At 42.7% G+C, this 23834-nt stretch overlaps 1 protein-coding gene across 5 annotated transcripts in view; it reads right to left on the bottom strand.

Moving 5' to 3' along the window:
- The window catches only part of CHID1 (chitinase domain containing 1), a 288134-nt gene that overhangs the window by 245333 nt on the left and 18967 nt on the right, over positions 1-23834 (bottom strand). For 4 of the 5 annotated variants that reach the window (XM_054028547.1, XM_054028549.1, XM_054028546.1 and 1 more), the window contains exons 2-7: positions 21349-21559; positions 18158-18307; positions 15595-15727; positions 13947-13991; positions 12399-12505; positions 8822-8883 (exon numbers count right to left, since the gene is read on the bottom strand). In XM_054028547.1, the coding sequence (XP_053884522.1) occupies positions 8822-8883; positions 12399-12505; positions 13947-13991; positions 15595-15727; positions 18158-18307; positions 21349-21498 (647 nt within the window). In that variant the 5' untranslated portion in view covers positions 21499-21559. The remainder of the gene's footprint in view (positions 1-8821; positions 8884-12398; positions 12506-13946; positions 13992-15594; positions 15728-18157; positions 18308-21348; positions 21560-23834) is intronic. The other variant, XM_054028550.1, reaches the window with a different exon arrangement.

Here is a 23834-nt window from a genome sequence, read left to right on the forward strand (position 1 = left end):
GCTCTGGACAGCAGTCCGAGCTCGGATGCTCTGACCAGCCACACAGGAAAAGCCCTGGGAAAATTTGAATTCCTTTTGCTGTCTGGCCAGTTTGAGTCTCATTTCCTGTTTGGACATCGTGGCGAGCTCAGCAGCACTGGCAACGATGCAGAGCTCTCCAGCAGAGGTGACCATGCAATCGCAGAATAGAAAGAGGGCCCCAGCATGGACTGATCGGGAAGTCTTGGATCTGATCGCTGTATGAGGCGATGAGTCCGTGCTTTCAGAGTTGCGATCGAAAAGACGGAAAGCGAAGATCTACGAGAAGATCTCAAAAGCCATGACGGAAAGAGGATACAGCCGGGATGCGACGCAGTGCCGCGTGAAAATCAAGGAGCTGAGACAAGCGTACCAGAAGACCAAAGAGTCAAACGGACGCTCCGGATCCCAGCCCCAGACATGCCATTTCTGTGAGGCACTGCATTCCATTCTAGGTGCGGCCGCCACCACTACCCCACCACTGTCCGTGGACTCTGACGATGGGGTATTGTCGACGGCCGCTTCCCCGGAGCTGTTCGCAGACGGGGAAGATGAGGAAGGAGATGAGGAAGACGAGGCAGTTGACAGCGCTTTCAATGCTGATTTCCCCGACAGCCAGGATCTCTTCATCACCCTCACGGAGATCCCCTACCAACCCTCCCAAGGCGGTAACCCGGACCATGAATCAGGGGAAGGATCAGTAGGTAAGTGTTTTAAACATTTATTTTGAATAGAATAGGCATGGTATGTTAGCAATGGGTTTTTAATGATCAGTTTGCCCTAGGTGCTTAACTTTTTAGTCCTTGCCAGTGCAGCTACTGGAAAAGTCTGTTAACATGTCAGAGGATAGAGTAGAAATCCTCCTGGGACATCTCCATGAAGCTCTCCTGGAGATAATGTGAAAGCCTTTGCATCAGGTTCCTGGGGAGAGTGGCCTTATTGCCTCCTCCATGGTAGGAAACTTTTCCGTGCCAGGCTAGCAGCAGGTACTCCGGTATCATTGCCTGTTCCTTTAAATAACTGTAACCGGCGGTTTACAGCCACGCGGTGGGGGCGGGGAGGCGAACCGTTCCTGCTGAGCGGTTCGCCGGCAGCATGCAGGGATCTTTCCCAGGGACAGCTGCGACAGGGGTGGGACGGGGCAGAGTTCATGCCGGCCAGATCGCCGGCAGCATGCAGGGATCTTTCCCAGGGACAGCTGCGACAGGGGTGGGACAGGGGCAGAGTTCATGCTGGCCGGATCACCGGCAGCAGGAACTGGCCAATGCTAGAAGCATTGCTTGGAACGTGAAAGGAGGGTACTGTTGTAAATTAAGCTTTAAGCAGCCAAAAGTCTACGGCTTACCATGGCCGTCTGCTAACAGAATTCTGCTGTCCGGCCCCGCTTGTGTGATCTGTACAGCAAGACCCCAGGCACTCAATGTGAAGACAGAAAATTCGACCTTGTACTGAGTGCACATATGATAGGTACTGTGCATGGTCTTGTTCACAGAGAAAGACTATATTCATTGTTTGCAAAAATGTATCTTTTTGAGGCATTCACTCCCTTTTTCCCATCTCACAGCTGCGAGTGTCTCCCGAGCTACCCCGGCATCCCCCTCCCAGAGGCTGGCGCAGATCAGGCGCCGAAAGAAAAGGACACAGGACGAGATGGTCTCAGAACTTATGGTCTGTTCCTGAGCCGAGGCGGCACAGCAGACCCAGTGGAGGGAGAACGTGTCACAATACCAGCGATCACACAGCGAACGGGAGGACAGGTGGCGGCAGGAAGACCAGCAGGCAACTCAAATGCTGCTTGGATTAATGAGAGAGCAAACTGACACGCTCCGGCGCCTTGTAGATGTTCTGCAGGACCGGAGGCAGGAGGACAGAGCCCCGCTGCATTCTATCTCTAACCGCCCTCCCCCGCCACAAAGTCCCATCCCCCCCTCACCCAAATTCCCAAGAAGGAGGGGCGGCAAGGGTCGTGAAAACAGTCACTCCACCCCTGCAGACTGCTCAAATTGCAGAAGGCTCTCATTCCCAAAGATTTGATACGTCCTTTCCTTCCCTCCAAATGCACCTCACCCAAGCCCCCGTCCCAATTTCATCCCCTGTGTAGTTCTTAATAAAAAATACGTTTCTGTTAATTACTGTTTCCGTCATGTTCTTTTAGAGGAGAGTGTGTTTGAAGGGGGGGAAAGGGGTTGGTAATTGGAGAGGACAGTCACCTTTACCAGGGTACAGACACGGGGGCAGGTTCAGCAGAAGGTCACACACACACACACACACATTGCAGTCACTAGGCACACTGGTCAGTCTGGGAGGTGGTTTTCATGTTCTGTGTGGGGGGGTTATGCGAGTTTGTGGCGGGGGAGGGCGGTTACAGATCTTATGCAGCGGTCCTTAGCCTGGATCACAGAGCCACGCAGCAGGGGATCTGTAACCGCCCTCCCCTGCCACAAAGTCACATAGCCCCCACACACAGAGTCCCGAAAAGGAGGGGTGGCAGGCTCCATTGAAACAACCAGTCCACCACTGTGGACCGCTCTAGGAGCAGGAGCCTGTCATTCCTCGAGTTTAGAAGCATCCTTTCCATCACTACACCCGCTCCCCACCACAGTCTGCGTCCCAGTTTCAACCCTTTACCGCGAAATCCTTAATAAAGAAAACGGTGTTAATGAACAAAGTTTCATTTATTTTATTTTTAAAGGTGTGTTGGAAGGGAGGGAAGGGGGTTGGTAACTGGAGAGGATAGTCAACATTAACTGGGTAAAGAAATGGGGGCAGGTTCAGCTTCTGTTTAAAAAACTTAATAGTCACAGGTTACCCTGGTCACTCTGGAACCTAGCTTTCAAAGCTTCCCAGATGCACCGCGCGTCCCGCTGGACTCTTCTAATCGCCCGGGTGTCTGGTTGGGCGTAATCAGCAGCCAGGCGATTTGCCTCAACCTCCCACCCCGCCATAAACGTCTCCCCCTTGCTCTCACAGAGACTGTGGAGCACACAGCAAGATACAACAACAATGGGGATATTGGTTTCGCTGAGATCAGAGCGAGTCAGTAAGCTTCTCCATCTCCCCTTCAGATGTCCAAAAGCACACTCCACCACCATTCTGCACTTGCTCAGCCGGTAGTTGAAGAGTTCTTTTTCACTGTCCAGGGCACCTGTATAGGGCTTCATGAGCCAGGGCATTAGCGGGTAGGCTGGGTCCCCAAGGATCACTATAGGCATCTCCACATCCCCAACAGTTATTTTGTGGTCCGGGAAGTAAATACCTTCCTGCAGCCGTCTAAACAGACCAGAGTTCCTGAAAACGCAAGCGTCATGAACCTTGTCCGGCCATCCGATGCTGATATTGGTAAAACGTCCCCTATGGTCCACCAGTGCTTGCAGCACCATTGAAAAGTAGCCCTTTCGGTTAATGTACTGGCTGGCCTGGTGGGCCGGTCCCAGGATAGGGATGTGAGTTCCATCTATAGCCCCACCGCAGTTTGGGAATCCCATCGCAGTGAAGCCATCTTTGATCACCTGCACGTTTCCCAGGGTCACTACCTTTGAGAGCAGTAGCTCAACGATTGCGTTGGCTACTTGCATCACGGCAACCCCCACGGTAGATTTGCCCACTCCAAATTGATTCGCGACCGACCGGTAGCTGTCTGGCATTGCAAGCTTCCAGAGGGCTATGGCCACTCGCTTCTAGACAGTCAGGGCTGCTCGCATCCGGGTGTCCTTGCGCTTCAGGGCAGGGAACAGCAACTCACAAAGTTCCAGGAAAGTTCCCTTACGCATCCGAAAGTTTCGCAGCCACTGTGATTCATCCCAGACCTGCAGCACTATGCGGTCCCACCAGTCCGTGCTTGTTTCCCGGGCCCAGAATCGCCGTTCCACAGCATCAGCATGACCCATTGCCACCATGATGTCCACGGCGTGGGGTCCCGTGCTTTGTGAGAGGTCTGTGCCCGTGTCAGACAATGTCCTCACCGTGCTTAAAGTGGTGCTTAAAGTCAGCAGGCTAATTTACTTTTACAACATAAGCAGATTCACACTACAATGTAAAAATACCAGTCCCACCGTGCTGCTGTAGCCTCCTCGCCCAATTTCTCAGCATCTGCCTCTGAAAAAGGTGGATGATAAGGCGCGAGGTGTTGACAACGGCCATAACCGCAGCGATGATCGCAGCGGACTCCATGCTCGCAGTGCTGTGGCGTCCGCACTGTCAATCACCAGAAAAGTGCGCGAACTGATTGCCCGCCGGCGCTTTCACGGAAGGAGGGCGGGAGTGAGGGTTGAATGACGACAGTTACCCAAAACCACCCTCGACACATTTTTTGCCCCAGCAGGCATTGGGGGCTCGACCCAGAATTCCAATGGGCAGCGGGGACTGCGGGAACTGTGGGATAGCTGCCCACAGTGCACCACTTCCAATGTCGACGCTTGCCCCGTTAGTGTGGACTCACAAAGTCGAATTACTGTCCTTAGTGTGGATACACACGTTCGATTTTGTAATATCGGTTCCACAAATTCGCTTTAAGTAAAATCGAACTACTCTTGTAGTGTAGACATACCCCTAGTGAACTATGGCTAGATTTACTGTATATCTAGCACTCTCCCTTTTGGCAGTGGCAGGGTCTGGGGTAAATCAACCCCACTCTGGACAGTGTTTGTTTTCCCCCCCTCTGTTTACTTATCAGTATTTTCATGGTGGGCCTCAGGGCAGGCCCAAAGAGTGCTCCTCCACCAAACAAAAAGAAACCAATTTACAAACACGAAACAGAGGGAGATACCTTTCCCTGCCCCCTTGCTGGGCGGGGAGGAGGGAGGAATGTCCTGTTGTTGGCCCCAGGGTATCAGTCTTTCCCCTAAACAGGCACTCAGTTTTGGTTGTTTACCCTATGGGGAGGGGAGCAGCCTCTCACTCTAGCGAAGCCTATCTCCCTGCTTCCACTCTTCTAAAGAACCTCAAGAGGGTCCAGGACTCTGCCAGCCGGTGCCTACCCCTGAGAGCTGTTGTCTAGTGGGACAGGCAACTGGAAGAGGAGAGAAAGGGGTAGAGAGCAAAGCTGAAGCTTCCCCCAGAAATGGAATTCCAATTAATTGCTCCCGATCCTTATTTCTTGTTTCCTTTTCCCTCTGCTTGTTCTGATTGTGCCAATCAACTGGGATGAGACTGGGTTACTCTAACTCCACTAGCCCAGCGGCAGCTTGTCTCCTCTCCTCCCTCTCTCACCAGAGGAGGCATTTTAAAAGGTCTCAGGTAGCCCTTAATTGGACTCAGGTGTCCCTAATTGACCTGAGGTAACCCCTTCTCAGTTTGTAGAGAAAAGGGCTTTTTATCATCCTAGGACTAATATACCTGATTCCACCACCCTCTTGCAGCCATTGAGCCTGACTTTGTCATACTAAGTAATGTTAGTAAGCAACCAGTGTACACAGTCATGAGAGCTATTAGAACTTTAATGAGCCTTAAGATTTAAAAATAGCAAAAAGCTACAAGCAAAAAAAAAAAAAAAAAAAAACACGCTGCAGCAAAAAGCTATACGAATCTTTGCTAAATTGGGTAACTAGTTATGGTTGCATTTCCCACCATATTTGCATGATCTATTCTGAGAGAATTATTAAAAATGCTAAATGAATACTAAATGGTTGCATAGGAGAGCTGGGAAGTCTACAAATATTGGAATGGTAGAAGCAGGAGGAAAAGAGTTTGGTGTGCTATTTAGGTATAACTAGGAGCAATGGGATGAAAGGATGGAATTGAGAAAAAGAACATTTCTGAGAGCAAAGTCTATTAGGCTGTAGAATAGCCTACCAAGGCAACCAACAAGCTGTATCACTTAAGGGATTTTAATTTGGAATTGACCAAAATACTACAAAGTGTACTGTATGGAATAATCCAGCATTGGGAGCAGTACTGAATGGTCTATGAGCTTTTTTCCATAATGCTATGATATAATATTAGGAAATTTAAGACATTTCCATAGCTAATCAACTTCCTCCTTACAGCGGACATACCACAAGTCCACTGGAAGGATCAATCAGAAAAGCCAATTTTGAAATTTATCACATTAGTATTTAAGTGTTCATGTATTTAAGTTTAGAATTGTTGTGTTCTTAGTTACAGCTCCGCAACCCTGAACCCTTTTCAAAAAGCAGAATTTTAAATAACTTCAGCAGATCTTGTTGTCAGGTAACTGATGTGACATCTGTTACACATTTCTGCATTTGTTTTGACACACATGCACAATTCCTGCTGGTCAGTTGTCAGCGGCTATAGCCAACAGGTAGTGGTGCTTAAAGTCAGCAGGCTAATTTACTTTTACAACATAAGCAGATTCACACTACAATGTAAAAATACCAGTCCCATAAGGAAGCCAGATCTCCTTGTTGTCTTGCCATCCAATGGCTTGGGAAGTAATCTGATGGCAGAAGCTAGCTGTTCCTAGGAGCACCACTATGATGGTACAGATTCTTCACGGTCAGATTCCAAAAAGCAGCCAACCCTACCCTCAGGGAAAGCGATGAATTGCTGGGAAATCTGTACTAAGTACTTAACAAAATTAATATAGAACCTGTATATGAAGCATACATAATTACGGTTCTTCTATCAAGGACCTACATCTCTACAGGACAGGGATTCATTCTTGTGCCAACATCCAACTTCAGCTCTCCCTACCTTCTGATGTTCTTTCACTTCTCAAATACAATCCCTTGAAAGTCAACTTGTGTACAGTAGGAATTATGTTACAATACTGCCACTATGTGGACTAACCAACAAGGACATGGACAACTCTAACCCTGTACTTTTCTGGTGAGCAGCAGCAGACAACTCATGCATACTCATGACACAAGAACACAATTTTACCCTGATGCTTGAGGTAAAATTAGTGAAAACTAAAGCAAGACACTATGAACAAAAACCAATTCAAGAGCAGACTTGCCTGAGCAGTGTGTTAGCTTAATTCTGCAAGTTAGAAGGTTAGGGCCAAAATCACTGATATGGTTGGAAACTGCTGAAGTCTGCCAGCCCCAAGAATGGTGGAAAGAAAGTCTACTGTCATACACGATACCTGGGCAGAGTGACCTTAGATCTATTACTCCTGATCAATGGTGGCATTAAATACTGTGATTTGAGTTCCAGGGGTAAAATGAAGATATTGGCCCCACAACTTAGTGCCTCTCAATTGTGCCTGTGATCTTAAGGTGGAGAACGATGTGTCATCTCATGGCCAAAACAACAGCTAAATTCTTATGGCTACTGTACACAGGCAAGGTTAATGAAAAAACAGATTAAGTGGCCCCAGCAAAATGCAGTGGGGAAATGCATAATAAAGGCTACAAGTAGGGATTCTGAGTGGAAGTCTGACAAAGGGGAGCCAAGCTCAAATGCCTGGAAACTCCAACCCAGAACTGTAAAACACAAACCGACTAATTTGTGTACAAGTAGAAACTTTATCCAAGCTGTATTTTGGACCACTTCCAAAGAAAAGGAGAACTGCAATCCATTAGATCTGCTCCCTCTAATAGCTTTGCCAAGGTCAGTGAGATCTATTTTAAGCCTCTTGGTCAGCATGGCTAGCAAAAATGGATAAGCATTAAAGATATGTAAAGGTGTGTTAACAGTCAACTTCATGAATAAAAAAACCACATATCAATGCAGAAAATAGCTTCTGTTTCTACTATGAGGAGCTTCCACTGTTCTTGAAGTAATGGAATAGTACTTACTGTATCAATGTGGAGAAAGAAGCTGGAGTACAATGAAGGCAAATTACACTTACTCTAAGAATTAAACTCCATAAATCACCCCAAAATCTTACAGAAGTGTAGAGAAAGCAGGCCTCATTTTGGAAGCATACCAAATAAAGTATACTCTCTCCCTGTAGTTTAGCAAACAACATTCCCTGTAATGTTTATTCATGTGCTGTTGGCAATTTAGCCCTTTGAGTTCATATTAACATATTTAAACTGGTTTGTAGTTGGTGTTAAAGCTACTCAATAAAATAATATAAAGTCAATCTGACTGTTTACACAACCATAAGAAAGTAACCGATAGACGAAACACCAGCTCCACTAAGTTATCCTATCCTATCCTCCAAAGCACTTGCAACCCCTCCCAACTTCATACGTTTAAGTTTTTTCCACTAACTTACATCTGTTAACATGTTAGATAAACCATGTACATGTTTGAGTTAATATTGTACGGTGCAGTGTTTATCCATTTTTTATGCACTGGGATTTACTGTTGAACTGAAATAAAGTTTGAAAGGTTATTAATGTGGTATGAAAGTCTCATAACAGCGGATTAAGGCCTGAAAAATAGCAGTGTTGGGTGCAACTGATTTAACTTGCAGTTTCTTTACTTTTCAGGGTTTCCATTCTGAGGAAACAAATGAGCAACCTTAACTGAGTTCACAAAGAATGGGTATATTCTCACTGCAATCAGGAGGCGATCCAAGATACTGGGTACAAACACAGGCTGCAGCCTGTGCCATTACAGCTATACTGCTATTTTTAGCAAGCTAGCTTAATCAAAGCTAGCACAGGTGTGTCTACATGTGCTGCAACCACGCCTCCTAATTGCTGTATAGACACTCCTACTGCGTGGAAATTATAAGGCAAAGAGGATCCTTGAAGGTTACTGGCATTCAATTAGAAGAGCAACAAGTTGGTCAGGTGTACAAATAAAACACCAACAGTGCAAATATAAAATTAAAATCTATATGGATTAATTACAACAGCTTTTATACTTTTTTTAAAAAGATAAGCTGGTTTTATATTGCAGAAGCCACTTTTTCAATCAGTGCATCCTAAAGGCTCATACTTACGCTTGCTTTTGATTTCCCAGCTGACTCCACACTTCAACTACGTATCCATCAAAATTTTCTTCCTAAAGTGAATTGGGAACAGTTCAGTGTAAGTTAGAAAGCTTTCGCTGTCACACAGTTATACTAATACCATAGAGGTTAATGTATTAACTGGTAACCAGTCTCTGTAAACATGTATTGCATTCCCCCCTCCACCCTCCCAATCATATTAGTTTGTACATGTAGAGCAAAGAATATGTTCACACACTGCATACAAATAAAGAGAAAAGGCTATTTTAGTCTCACTGCAAGGTAGGTCTTCCAGACCTCCAATCATTCTTGTAGCTCTCTTCTGAGTCCCTTCCATTTTTTTTTTTTTGGGGGGGGGGGAAAGGGAAGTGGGCGTTGTTTTCTTCCACATCATTGTTTAAGATATTGAATAGCATTGGGCCAAGAGCAGATACCTGTGGGCCCTGCTAAGAACGCATTAGATGGGGATTCCCCATTTACAATTATTTTGAGATCAGTCGGCCAGTTTAAAATCCATTTACCATTTGCTATGTTGATTCCTAGTGCTAGTTTAACAGGATATTATACAATACTAATCAAACTCCTTACAGAAGTAACTAGTATAACAGATCTTTGTCAAAACTCTTTAATCTCAAAAAGATCTGAGAGACAAATTTGATAAAATCCATTTTCCATAAAACACATTACTGGCATTAATTATTCTACCTTCCTTTAATTCTATAAAGACTGTATTCTTTAAAAGCTGTCCCATGATTTTGCCCAGGACTGGTATCTTAATAACTGGGTCATCCCACATTAGCTTTTTTCTAGGGCTGTCAAGCAATTAAAAAAATTAATCGCGCTGTTAAACAGATAGAATACCATTTATATAAATATTTTTGGATGTTGTCCACATTTTCAAATATATTGATTTCAATTACAACACAGAATTCAAAGGTTTCAGAGTAGCAGCCGTGTTAGTCTGTATCCGCAAAAAGAACAGGAGTACTTGTGGCACCTTAGAGACTAACACATTTATTAGAGCATAAGCTTTCGTGGACTACAGCCCACTTCTTCGGATGCATATAGAGTGGAATAAATATTGAGGAGATATATATACACACATACAGAGAGTATGAACAGGTGGGAGTTGTCTTGCCAACTCAGCGGCCAATTAAGTAAGAGAAAAAAAACTTTTGAAGTGATAATCAAGATAGCCCAGTACAGACAGTTTGATAAGAAGTGTGAGAATACTTACAAGGGGAGATAGATTCAATGTTTGTAATGGCTCAGCCATTCCCAGTCCTTATTCAGTCCTGAGTTGATGGTGTCTAGTTTGCATATCAATTCCAGCTCAGCAGTCTCTCGTTGGAGTCTGTTTTTGAAGTTTTTCTGTTGTAATATAGCCACCCGCAGGTCTGTCATTGAATGACCAGACAGGTTAAAGTGTTCTCCCACTGGTTTTTGAGTATTATGATTCCTGATGTCAGATTTGTGTCCACTAATTCTTTTGCGTAGAGACTGTCCGGTTTGGCCAATGTACATGGCAGAGGGGCATTGCTGGCACATGATGGCATATATCACATTGGTAGATGTGCAGGTGAACGAGCCCCTGATGGTATGGCTGATGTGATTAGGTCCTATGATGATGTCACTTGAATAGATATGTGGACAGAGTTGGCATCGGGCTTTGTTACAAGGATAGGTTCCTGGGTCAGTGGTTTTGTTCAGTGATGTGTGGTTGCTGGTGAGTATTTGCTTTAGGTTGGGGGGTTGTCTGTAAGCGAGGACAGGTCTGTCTCCCAAGATCTGTGAGAGTAAAGGATCATCTTTCAGGATAGGTTGTAGATCTCTGATGATGCGCTGGAGAGATTTTAGTTGGGGGCTGAAGGTGACAGCTAGTGGTGTTCTGTTATTTTCTTTGTTGGGCCTGTCTTGTAGGTGGTGACTTCTGGGTACTCGTCTGGCTCTGTCAATCTGTTTTTTCACTTCAGCAGGTGGGTATTGTAGTTTTAAGAATGCTTGATAGAGATCTTGTAGGTGCTTGTCTCTATCTGAGGGATTGGAGCAAATGCGGTTATATCTTAGAGCTTGGCTGTAGACAATGGATCGTGTGGTGTGTCCTGGATGGAAGCTGGAGGCATGTAGGTAAGTATAGCGGTCAGTAGGTTTCCGGTATAGGGTGGTATTTATGTGACCATCGCTTATTAGCACAGTAGTGTCCAGGAAATTGACCGCTTGTGTGGATTGATCTAGGCTGAGGTTGATGGTGGGATGGAAATTATTGACATCATGGTGAAATTCCTCAAGGGCTTCTTTTCCATGGGTCCAGATAATGAAGATGTCATCAATGTAGCGCAAGTAGAGTAGGAGCGTTAGGGGACGAGAGCTAAGGAAGTGTTGTTCTAAGTCAGCCATAAAAATGTTGGCATATTGTGGGGCCATGCGGGTACCCATAGCAGTGCTGCTGACTTGAAGGTATATATTGTCCCCAAATGTGAAATAGTTGTGGGTGAGGACAAAATCACGAAGTTCAGCCACCAGGTTAGCTGTGACATTATCGGGGATAATGTTCCTGATAGCTTGTAGTCCATCTTTGTGTGGAATATTGGTGTAGAGGGCTTCTACGTCCATAGTGGCCAGGATGGTGTTTTCTGGAAGATCACCGATGGATTGTAGTTTCCTCAGGAAGTCAGTGGTGTCTCGAAGATAGCTGGGAGTGCTGGTAGCGTAGGGTCTGAGGAGAGAGTCCACATAACCAGACAAGCCTGATGTTAGGGTACCAATGCCTGAGATGATGGGGCGTCCAGAATTTCCAGGTTTATGGATCTTGGGTAGCAAATAGAATACCCCTGGTCGGGGTTCTAGGCATGTGTCTGTACAGATTTGTTCCTGTGCTTTGTCATGCTGATGACAGGTTCTGCTCGATAACTATCTAAAGCAGTGCAGACCAATGCACGTTCATTTTCATCATCTGAGTCACATGCCACCATCAGAAGGCTGATTTTCTTTTTTGGTGGTTCGGTTCTGTAGTTTCCGCATCGGAGTGTTGCTCTTTTAAGATTTCTGAACGCATGCTCCATACCCTGTCCCTCTCAGATTTTGGAAGGCACTTCAGATTCTTAAACCTTGGGTCGAGTGTTCTAGCTATCTTTAGAAATCTCACATTGGTACCTTCTTTGTGTTTTGTCAAATCTGTAGTGAAAGTATTCTATTGTTTAACAGTGTGATTAAAACTGCGATTAATCGCAATTAATTTTTTATTCGTAATTAATTTGAGTTAATCGCAGGAGTTAACTGCAATTAAAATCAACAGCCCTATTTTTTTCTAGTCCTCTAGAACTGCTGCAGAGATTCACTGAACAGCTTGGAAAGCTCTTCAGCTCTTTTAGAACTCTTGAGTGCAAGTTGTCCAGTCCCACAGATTTAAGATATTTAAGTTTAGCGGTTAATGTTTAACATCCTACCTAATTACTATTTGAATAGAAATTTCATTGTCACTATAAGATGTGAAGGTATCATCCAGCTATAAAGGATCGATAACAGGGTATCCCACTGATTAACTCATTTGTATTAGCAATGGTTTTACCTTGGCTATTTGCACCATGGTCTTGGAAAGCTCCTCTATCTCATCCTCACTGCCAAAAATACTCTCAAAATCTTGGTAAGTCCAGCCGTCAAACAAAATCCGAGGAACTGAGATGAAAGAAACAAGTCAAACAAGTAATTATGAAAATTACAACTGCTCTGATTACACTGTTAAATTCACAGGAAAATCTCCCATATCTAAAGGTTTTGCTTCTCTATTTTCTAACTCCAGTTAGTATAGATAAGCAAATTGCTCATGCAATGTTGTCCTTTGTTTCAAAAGTGGGTCACTGAAGAATGTCGACTCAAAGTAAATACTTCGAATGGAGAACTGAGTTATTAATAGGGGCTGTAAAATCACTCTTAAAGGGATGCCAGCTTGAAAATAGTGTCTCCTTCTGGAAGTTTTGTACCTATTATTGACACAATGCTTAAGATTACTATACTGGAAAGATAAATAATTTTACTTCTAAACTTTAGTTTGTTACCTTTGTGAGTTTAGCAGCACTGGGTCTAGTCAGTTGCACTGTTTTGATTATTTCTAACACTCATGACAATATTCTTGTATTTCTTCTTTGAGGAAGCACAGACACGCTCTTTCCCAAGCTCCATAAGACTGTTTACTAGCTGTGCCCCCATGTTACTAGAAGTGAAGTCACAACAAGTGAGCAGGAAAGGGAGCTATTAGGAAGGCTGGCATCCAAGGTGGACCAGAGAAGGACGTGCCCCCGGTGGAAAACCATTTTAATAAAAGGAGCAGAAAGGCTTAGAATTGGTTTAGGTTAATAACGAGAATCAGGACATATTTAAAAAGTTACTTTATTAGAAAGTTGTATTTTAAAGACATATTTAAAGAGTTCACATTGAGGGTTATTTTAATTTAAATGAATTTCATCCTTCTGCAATCCACTCTTTACATTTTGACATCTGCATAAAGCAAGCATGCCAGTCCCTGGCAGGATCATGGAGTAGGCAAGGTGAGCTGTTTAGCAGATGTGTCTATATCAATGTTTTCCAATTTTTCTAAAATAGGAAACTGTTAGAGACCTCAGACTTTCAGGTTAAGAGAAAAATGCAGCAGTCCTCTACATCATCATGCTAGACACTCTAACTGGATCATCAGTTTGATTCTCTAACCAGAGCTTAAGAGTACTGTGGTCACAAGGCCAACCTCTCCCCCAAGAACATGGCAGTCAGCTCTGAAGGAATTCTCATCCAGAAGGAAGATGGCAGGAACACGGAGTCCTAGAGTCTGAACCAAGAAAAAAAAAAATGGGGGAGGGGGAGAGAAATCTCAGGAGAAAAACCTCAGGGCACCAATAGGTACGGTACCTCAATTATTGAGTTAGCAATAATTAATTGACCCAAATAAAGCTAGATGCACTCTTTTATACTTTTTTTTCCCAGTCTTTTCCCTTAAGAGCCTGTGCATGAGGACTGTTTTGCTCAGCTAATATCTTCCATCCACATACTCCTGAAATAAAGGCTTCCTTGCCTGTGCCAATAACCATAAGCAGAAGACTGCAAGAAACTTAAAATGCAGCCTCACCTATTTTGATGGTTTTAGAGTTTTTCTTGACATCCTTTATCCAATCTGTCAAACAATGAAACAATTGTTAAACTAAGAACATATCTAATATAAATATCTTTCAAGAGACGTCTTTAAGTAAAGTATGTAGTTTCATTGCAACTCTCCTCCTCCCATAAGAGAAAATGTTACTGGCTCACAGGTCATTCTATTGTGAGTACAGCCTTACTGATATCTAGAGAATAAAGCTAGTTGCCCCATTCCATATGGAAACCAGTAGTTCAACATTTTTACGTTACAAAAGTTTCCCTTGCCTTTCACATGAAATGCAACAGCATTTGTTCTGGCTCATTTGTCACGACACCCAGATTGCAGTATATTGAGGCTCTGATTATTTTTGAAAAAAGAAGAACAGGAGTACTTGTGGCACCTTAGAGACTAACAAATTTATTAGAGCATAAGCTTTCGTGGACTACAGCCCACTTCTTCGGATGCATATTCTCCTATTTCAAACTTGTAAGTAAATAGCCAGGCAAGGCGTGTTAGTTTTCCTTTGTTTTTCTCAACTTGTAAATGTACCTTTTACTAGAGTGTTTATCTTTGTTTGCTGTACTTTGAACCTGAGACTAGAGGGGAGTCCTCTGAGCTCTTTAAATTTGATTACCCTGTAAGGTTAATTTCCATACTGATTTTACAGAGATGATTTTTACCTTTTTCTTTAATTAAAAACCTTCTTTTTAAGAACCTGATTGATTTTTCCTTGTTTTAGATCCAAAGGGGGTTGGAACTGATTCACCAGGAGTTGGTGGGAGGAAGGAGGGGAATGGTTAATTTCTCCTTGTTTTAAGATCCAAGGGGTTTTGGATTTGTTTTCACCAGGGATTTGGTGAGGGTTTTTCAAGGCTTCCCAGGGATGGGCTGTAGTCCACGAAAGCTTATGCTCTAATAAATTTGTTAGTCTCTAAGGTGCCACAAGTACTCCTGTTCTTCTTTTTGCGGATACAGACTAACACGGCTGTTACTCTGAAACTTGATTATTTTTGGAGGCTTCAATCATCCTTTGGGATGAACAGGCTTAAATAAGATGGTATTTTTCGTGGCCTGTCCCATTTTCATAAGGATCATTTTATTGATTCATTATTTGGTCTGAAAATTATCAGAATTAAAGCTTGTTCAGAATCGGTCACCAGAGATGATATTTCAATTGAGATAACTTTCCATTTGCCGACACCCAAGCCATTATCAAATTTAAATTTTAATAGCATAAAGCCTGAAATGTAGCCTGACTGTAGAGTCATGTATCCCGAAATATTTTACAAAATGAAATTAAATTAATACAGATTCATTAAAAATGTTTATATACATAACTATCTCTGCCTGTTCTTTGTGATGGGCCAGGTGAAAGAAGCCACTGAAATCTCCATTTTTCCATTACTCTTTGGGGGATAAATGGGTGGTTTTCTTTTAAAAAAATAGAGAGAGAGACTTTTAATTATAAGAATACAGTGACAAAGTGGAATCTCATCCTCAGAAAGACCAGAGACAAATCCATATTAGTATACTGGAAAGGCTAGTAATTAGTGTCTTTCATTCAGCCTATAGCAATACTGACTACATATTTCATATATATACACACATCCAAACATCACACAACACGAAAATAAAGAACCTTGGTCAGCATCATGTAGCCCTGTGAACTGGAACATCTCCTTTCCCTTTCTTTTCACCTGTAGCCAGACTGGGGAGATCAACGTAAATTTGTTTCCAAACATTTTAGCAATGTCGTAGCCATGGTTGTTCCACTTGCAAAAAGGGGAAAAAAAAAGGGGGGAAAAAAAGACATTACAACAGGATCTACAACCACCTTTACTACTTGCCAGATGACAATTTTTCTGTATATCACAAGGAAAAGTGTTGGAAGGATCACTGCAGGTCAGCTTGTGGGCTTCTAAGGAAGTGTTTTAGCACGTTTGTAGAGCTTCATTACTTAGTATCAACTATGGAATGCACACTAGAAATTTCCAGCAAAGGTAAATGCACAAGCCCATCTTAGCTACAGATTTTATTGAATTTAAGAGAGACTCCAGTGGGGAATGGGATTAATAGGTATGCATTCCATTTTTTTCATGTCCAATGGAAGTTAGGAATGGTGAAATTTCACACACCTGCTCTTATAAGGTATGGAAGAGCCAGACAGTCACAGGATATCCAAGTGGAGTCTGCTAGAAGGCCTAGCCTTCCTGTGATTATACTTTCCCTCCTTGATAAGTGATAACACTTCCAACAGAGTCTACTGCTGTAGTGAAGTGTGAACAGAGTCTACTGAATTTTGCCATATTCTAAAGGAAGTTTCTAGAAAAGCTGCAGGGAGACCTGTACTATTTTGTTTTTAAACAAGTTCACTCCAGATACCTGAAGCTGTTAAAAATGAAAATTCAGGAAGATCAATATTGTATCTATTTAAAATTCCTTTTTCTTAGGACATGTCTACTCTTACTGCAGTGGTACAGCTGCACCGCTGGAGAGCGTGTGAAGACGCTCTATGCCAACAACATTAAAAAACGCCCCCACGAGCGGCATAAGCTGTGTCACAGGGGAAGCTCTCCCACTGACACAGCGCTGTGCACACTAGCACTTATGTCAGCATAGTTTATGTTGCTCAGGGGGTAGAATATTCACACCCCTGAGTGACGTAAGTTTTGCTGACATAGGCAGTAGTGTAAACATAGTTTTAGACCAAGACTTGTTGAAAAGAAATTATCCCTCTGTCCCCGCCAACATCTTCTCTTCCCCTCTAGCCAACTCCTATGTTAAGGGCCAAAACATGTGCTGCCAGACCATCGTTTTTTGCTTTAGCGCTTGCATCCTTACGCCTCTGCAAGACCTTAAAAAAACAAACAAACAAAAAAAAAAACTGACCACCTTTCTTAATGCAGCACATTTCCTAGAAATTTCTACCGAAGTGATGAGCAGTGTAATAGCTAAAGATGAAAACTAAGTCATCATGTGGCTTTGCAGTTGACACATGGAAATAAGTGGTCCAGTTTGCACCCTTCAAGCCATCATTTCAGTCTGTAGAAGACTCTGAAAACACCACTACTTCATGTTCAAAATATTTCTGAAACCCAAAAAGAACAGGAACTTCAAAGGATAGGTTTCAGAAATGCTGAGTCTTAAAGGCTTTAACATGTTTATATTTTGCCATTTTTAAATACATATTCATGTTTTGGTACAACACTGTGAAATTTACCATTTTTAAATCTTGAATTTAAGGGGTTCAAATACTTAAAATGCTAGGACTGTGAAATTTACAAAAAAGGACAGTGAATTTGGTAGTGCCCTGCTAACAGTAAAAGCAAAGTTGGTTTGGGAGCTTGAGTGATCCTTCACTTGGAAGTCAACTTTCACCAAGCTTAACTGGCAAGTGGACACAGCTGAATACTTATCAAAAAACGTCTATCCTTCAAAGGGAGGAAAATAGTACAAACACATAACTGGACTTGAGTCAAAGGGGTGACATTTCCTCATTGTCCTTCAAATCCTTCCTTCAAACCTCTACTTACCCAGGCCTACCAAAAAGTCAACAGTTCAGCAATTGATGAACTGCAATAAGTAGTGTTGGTATCATTCGCAATTTATTTTTTTTAACTGGTTACACTTTTTCTTATTTGTTTACACAGCCCTTTACTATTCTCAAAACGTATATTCATTGTTCTAAAAGGGATCTAGGGAGATGTCTTGAATAGTAGCGAGCTTGGAAATAAGGGTTAGTTTGGTGTCAGCAGAAAAAGTTTTGCTCTGTATTGAAATTATTCAAGTTGCATTGTGCAGCTATCCATAGTATATATACAGTCGACATTGCCCTAGTATGTGAGCACATCACAATCTCATACTACCCCTGTGAGATAGGGAAGTACTATTATCCCCCCTGAGGAATTGGGACACAGAGAGACTATGCAACTTGCATGAAAGTTACACCGAAACCTGCAGCAGAACAGGGAAACATACAGAGTCCCAGACTAGTACCCAACTGATGAACCATCCTTCTTCTCTTGGGTGGCTATTTGACCAAGCATCAGAAGTAGCTATAATATTATAAGGAAACTGAAGGGATAGGTACAATATTGTGCTTGGCTGAATCTGTTACTGAGGCTGCAAGAATAGAGAAACCTGGCATCTTATTAGTCTGCTGTATATTCAGCAGAGACTCTGATTTTTATTGTATTACTTACAGGGGTGATATATCCCAGAACATCTCCCCAGAAGTGTCTCTCCTTCGTTTTCTTGGCACAGTAACTTTTGTGTTCCAACACAATATCTTTTGCCTTTGGATCAGTGACTACCAGACCCCGGTCTTGTACAATTTTGTCTGAATGCCATATCTAAGGGGGGAAACAATTTTTAGAATTACTTTCATTAACAGCATTTGTACAATTAACTACTTTGAGTTAATCTACACTTTAATCACATCATTAAACTTTTAGTGTTCCCTATAAATGATGCAATATAGCTTAGTTAAAAGGAACAGGCTAGAGCTCAGAAATGCTGTCAGTATCAGCAATATTTAAAGTCTTACTTTATACACACTTCCCCTGCAAACAGAGAAACAGAGAAAGCCAATTTACTATAGAAATAGAGTATGCCAGTCTCCACACATGAGCAGTATGACATTCATTCAGAGGTTAAATGACAATTTTGCAATAAGTTCATAATGTACTCTAACATGTTTTCCTTTTTGGAAGAAGACCCGAGACACTTAACTCTTGGCTATTATAGTCAGACAAATCTAGGATACCATTAGCAAGGTTTAAGAGCCGTTCTACAGTGAGAAGTGACTAAAGCAGTATTGTGGGGTTCATGTTTGTGTCTTATGATTTGTATACCCAATAGCATTCAAGATTTTTTTTTCTAACTGCCAGTTTTGCAAACCCAGCATGGACTCTGGGAGTCAAGCTAAGTTTCCTCACACCAGTAATAAGAATCTCCCCCACCCCCCACTGTCTCCAAGTTCAGGTTTACACAGTCCCAACTGATTGGCAAAGTACTAATTTCCAGTTTTGTGAGGAATCAGCACTTAGATCACTTAGCTGTGGTAAGTTTTGTAGCGTTCAAAGGACTGAAAGATAAATTAGAGATCCACAGCAAATCAGCTGAATAAGGCGATGCATAGTCTCTTTTCAGAGTATAACTGTACTCTCAAGTATTACATCAAAACATAATTGCAAGACTGAACATTCCCAGTTTGGTGTGTTGGTTAAACACTTTAAGGAGGCCATTACATTTAAGACATTTTGGATTGAACTTTCATTGTAATTTGGGTATTGAAGGTAGAGATATTTTATACAGCTTTTACCACTAGCAAAATGTCCACAATCATGAATGTACCATAGGCATCAGGAGCAAGAATAAGGACCAGAGTTCTAGTAACCAAAAAAAGAGCACTAAGGCCTGACAAGGTGCACACTTAGTGGACATCTGTCAGCATTTATTGGTTGATGTTGTTGACTGGAAAGAAAAGTCAAATCAATGTCCCACTATTTTTAGCCATATTTGATTGAGTACAAGAGTGGCTAGTCTCCTAAGGTGGTATGAGTAAAGACATAGTGCCACTTCCTAGTGTACCCAGTTTGCTTTGAAGACAAAATAGAGATTTGGGAGTCAGGGACTGTCTTTTCCGAGCAGTACCTAGCATATCTTGACCACTACTGTAAAACCAACTACATGTTTGTTTTCTAAAGAATGCTTTTAATTTTGCACACACCATTTTCAGCATTGCCCACCAGGCCCCTCTATCACGCCCTGTCACTCGGTTTTCCATTATTACAATTCAGCATTGCCCCTCGCTGCTGTCAGTAGGTCCACCCTGCCACACCACTAAGCCCTGTTCACCCCCTACAATCACTTCCTTCACTCCTGCTCTCACAGAGCAAGTGAGAAGATTTCTTTGGCAGAAATCCTGGAACCACGCTGAATTCCTCCACTACAAATTCATTCTGTCCTCCTTCACTTCTGTCCTCTTCCTAGCTAAAACTATTTTATTTTGCCAACTTAAATTGTATCCTATGTCTTCAACCCCAACCACCTTTGTCTTACTCCTCAAATCTTCCCCTCCTCCAGCCTCTACTTCTCTCCCAGCACAGGATCTTGACATTTCTTCCAAGAGAAAATGGAAAAAATTTGTGACCTTCCCCCTCCCCTCATCTTACCTTCCCCCTCCTGCAACTCGTCTCCTTTTCCTGTCACAGACACATACTTGTCTGCTCTCCTCCTCTCGCCCCTCCATTTGCCCTGGTGAACCCATCCCATCTCCTGATCTCCCTTGTGCCCACTCTTTTCCTTAAACTCTCACTGTCCTTTGGCTTTTTCCCCTCATAAGACAAGAATGTTTTATTCTCTCCCACCTTAAAAACCCAACCTTGACCACTGATTATCCAGCTACCATGCTGTCTCCTTTCTGTCTCAAAGTTCACTGAACACGGATGGAGTGCCTCTCCTCTAATTCCATCATAGACCCTCTTCAATGCAGCTTCGGCCCATTGCCTTCCACTTAAACCACTCTCAAATGACCTCCTTCTATCCATAGCTCAGAACCAATATTCCATCCTCAACCTCCTTCTCCTGTCAGCTATCTTTAACAACATCAACCACATTCCTCCTCTTGAAATCTTACCCTTTGTTGGCTTCTGTGACTCTGTCCTTTCCTGGTTCTTCTCCTCTCTCTCACTCATAGCTCTTTCACCATCTACTTTGGAGAATCCCTGTCATCCTCACCTTCAACTTTCTATGGGGATTCCAGAAGACTCTGTCCTTGGTCCTTCTGGTTTTCCCCTGCACCTGATCGCTGGGAAATCAGGTTTTTCATTCAATGTGCACACCCTTTCCCAGACTCTGCATGAGGACGTTCACTAGTAGCAGCAATGCCAAAAGTGAAGCGGCAGAAGCATGTACAAGAAGTTATGGCAGGATTGAGGGTGTCCAGTCCTGTTGCTCTGAAGCCTGCCCGAAGCACTGTTTTTAACATTAAAGGCAGCCAGAACCACCCTTGCTTTAAGCAATGAGTTCAGGATACTAAAAGGTTCTTTAACAGAAACTTGAAATTTTAGCTACACAGTTTCAAAATTTTAAATAATGTTCCTTTAAGCAAGACAATTTAACCTTTCATGTTTTGCCATATAGTGAACTTAACACTGTACAGGTAGTTATTCTTACAAGTTCAATATCAGCTAAACAGCTTGTCTTCCTTGGTAATGCTTTTAAAATTGTGACTTTTCAATTAAAAACAAAAAAACCATGGTCCAGCAGTAGTTAAGACTATTCAATGTCAGTATACTTTAGTTATCTTATTGGTTTCTTACTAAACCATTATAAATTAATGCCAGTAGAAAAACTCTTCAACATCTGCCAATATTCCTTGTTAACTCACTTTGGAGTACAAGTTGTCATGAACAGCTAGTTCTGATACCTTTTCCTCCAGCGTTTTTGAAGCCATTTTCTTTGCATCGGTCTTTGATAACGTAGCATCAACCAGCTGGTAAATCAAGACCAAAGAAAGTGCAGTACAGAGAAGTCTCATGGCAGTTTCCACTACGTCAGTCAGCTGTGCTTAAAAGAGACTAGAGTTTTGATTCTCTCTTCTGTGAATACAAGAATACAACAGTTTAATAGGAGTCAGATTTTCTTGTTTAAGACTTTGCATGAGAAACAGTTGACTTTATTTAGCAAATCATTCTGTCCACTAGATTTTCACATTGTCTTATTCGGAAAATTTTGGCATAGTAGCACCTTCTATCATAAGGTCAAGCAAATAGGACAGCCCATTTACACACAGGTCAGCTCCACCAGGATTACTGTAACCCCCACGGCCACACATCATTTAAGCGTTCCCAAGATGCCACAACCAAAAAAGCCTTCCCTTCCCAGTCCAATACCACTGACTGCGCTTGTGCCCCTATCCCCATCCACTGCATTAAACCTTGCATCCTAACTTTAGACCCAGCACACCTACTTCCAATCAACAATTTTGAGATTGTTTTGGATTGCATCCCTACCCTCAGGGGTGGCTCCAGGCACCAGCGCAGCAAGCGCGTGCCTGGGACAGCAAGCCGCAGGGGGCAGGCTGCCAGTCGCTGTGGGGGCAGCAGGCAGGCGGCTTTCGGCAGCATGCCTGCGGGAGGTCCGCCGGTTCTGGGGCTTCGGCGACAATTCAGCGGCGGGGACGCCAATGGCGTGGCACCGGTGGACCTCCCGCAGGCATGCCGCCGAATCCGCATGACCAGCAGACCACCCACAGGCGCGCCGCCAAAAGCCGGCTGACTGCCGTGCTTGGGGCAGCAAAAAACAGAGTCGCCCCTGCCTACCCTCCTTTTATAGTTCCAGCAAGGTCAGTCTTGAAAGCTCTCTCCCATTCCAGTCATCCCACTGTCTTCCAAGCTGCCCCCATGGACTGAATACCCTCTAAACCAGGCCCCCCAGAATACCCTCTGAATTAGGAGCCTCTCCCTTTTGTCATATAAAACCCAAATCAATGCCCAAAACACAAAGCCTTTATTTTTAAAACTAAAAGTGATTTAAGAGATCACCCTCCTTCAGGTCCACCTTTAGATTTAGACTCTCCAAGGCAGGACCTGTACTTTTTGGATCATGTACAGAACTGATTACCTAGCTGGCCCTTAACTATCATTGGCACAAAGAAAATAAGCAGCAAGGCCCCATGAATTCAAGCAACGGACATCCTGTCTTCAGCATTAAAGAGAAAGGGAAGTAATATCAAGATGAGGACATTAAATATGAATATTTTACAGTTTCTCATGTTCTACGTTTCTTTGCTGCTCTGTAAAGTTTAACATAGCTAGCTCCTTCCATAAGGTATGACTTTGTTAAACAAAACCTTAATATAGTCTGACTATCACTAGATTGAGTAGGTTTATTAAAAAAAAAAAAAAAAAAAAAAAAAAGAGAAAGCATTTACTGAAGACTAAGAGGTCAAAAGATTGCTTGTAACCATAGCTCATCTATACCATCTTCTAGTGATGTGCTTATAACCATCTAACCCACACTACTCATATCCGTAACATGCTTATATCTTCCACAATTTTTTTATTTCGTTATAAACCATTTATAAAATGAACCTTAATAGTGAGTCTGACCTCTTTAATTAGAATTCATGAAATATTCTGCACTTGTTAGCCTGCTGTATTCACACATGACTGTCACATGAGCAAATCACTTTTGAAAATACTGGCTCAAAAGTGATTAGTAATGTTGGGTGTCAGTTATATGTCCAACTTGAGACTTCTTATAGGAGACCTCTTTAGAAAACGTTGATCATTCACCCTCTGAAAGTCAAGTCCCAGAACAGTCTCAAGCTTGGCATGCCGTTTGAGTTTGTTTTGTTTTTTTAAAGGCCCCACCTATGCCTTTCCTTAATTCATAAAAGCAGCCTATGAACTAGCTCTCCATAGAATTATAGAAGATTAGGGTTGGAAGAGACCTCAGGAGGTCATCTAGTCCAACCCCCTGCTCAAAGCAGGACCAACCCCAACTAAATCGTCAACCAGCCATCCGGTATTGATGAAAATACTTTGGCTGCTCAGTAAATTTTGATTATGAAAAATAAATAAAATGTGAAATGCATCTATACTAATCAGTTTCACAACTAGTTCTTAGTAGGTCTTTTGGATGTAACCAGAGACAAACAAATACAGATCTTTGCCTTTCACAAGTGACATTCTGTGGCAGCATAGGCAGCCATCCAGTGACACAGTATCATTTAATTTAAAAAAAAAAAGCTAGAATCCCAGTACTGGTTCCTTCCGTGATTATGTAAATGCCAGTTTAGAGACTAAACTATTGCTATTTTGAAGGCTACAAGCAACAGATTTACAAGAAAAAAACCTAGAATACCAAAAA

The sequence above is a fragment of the Malaclemys terrapin genome, chromosome 4 (genome assembly GCF_027887155.1).
Source record: "Malaclemys terrapin pileata isolate rMalTer1 chromosome 4, rMalTer1.hap1, whole genome shotgun sequence".
Lineage (NCBI taxonomy): Eukaryota > Metazoa > Chordata > Testudines > Emydidae > Malaclemys > Malaclemys terrapin.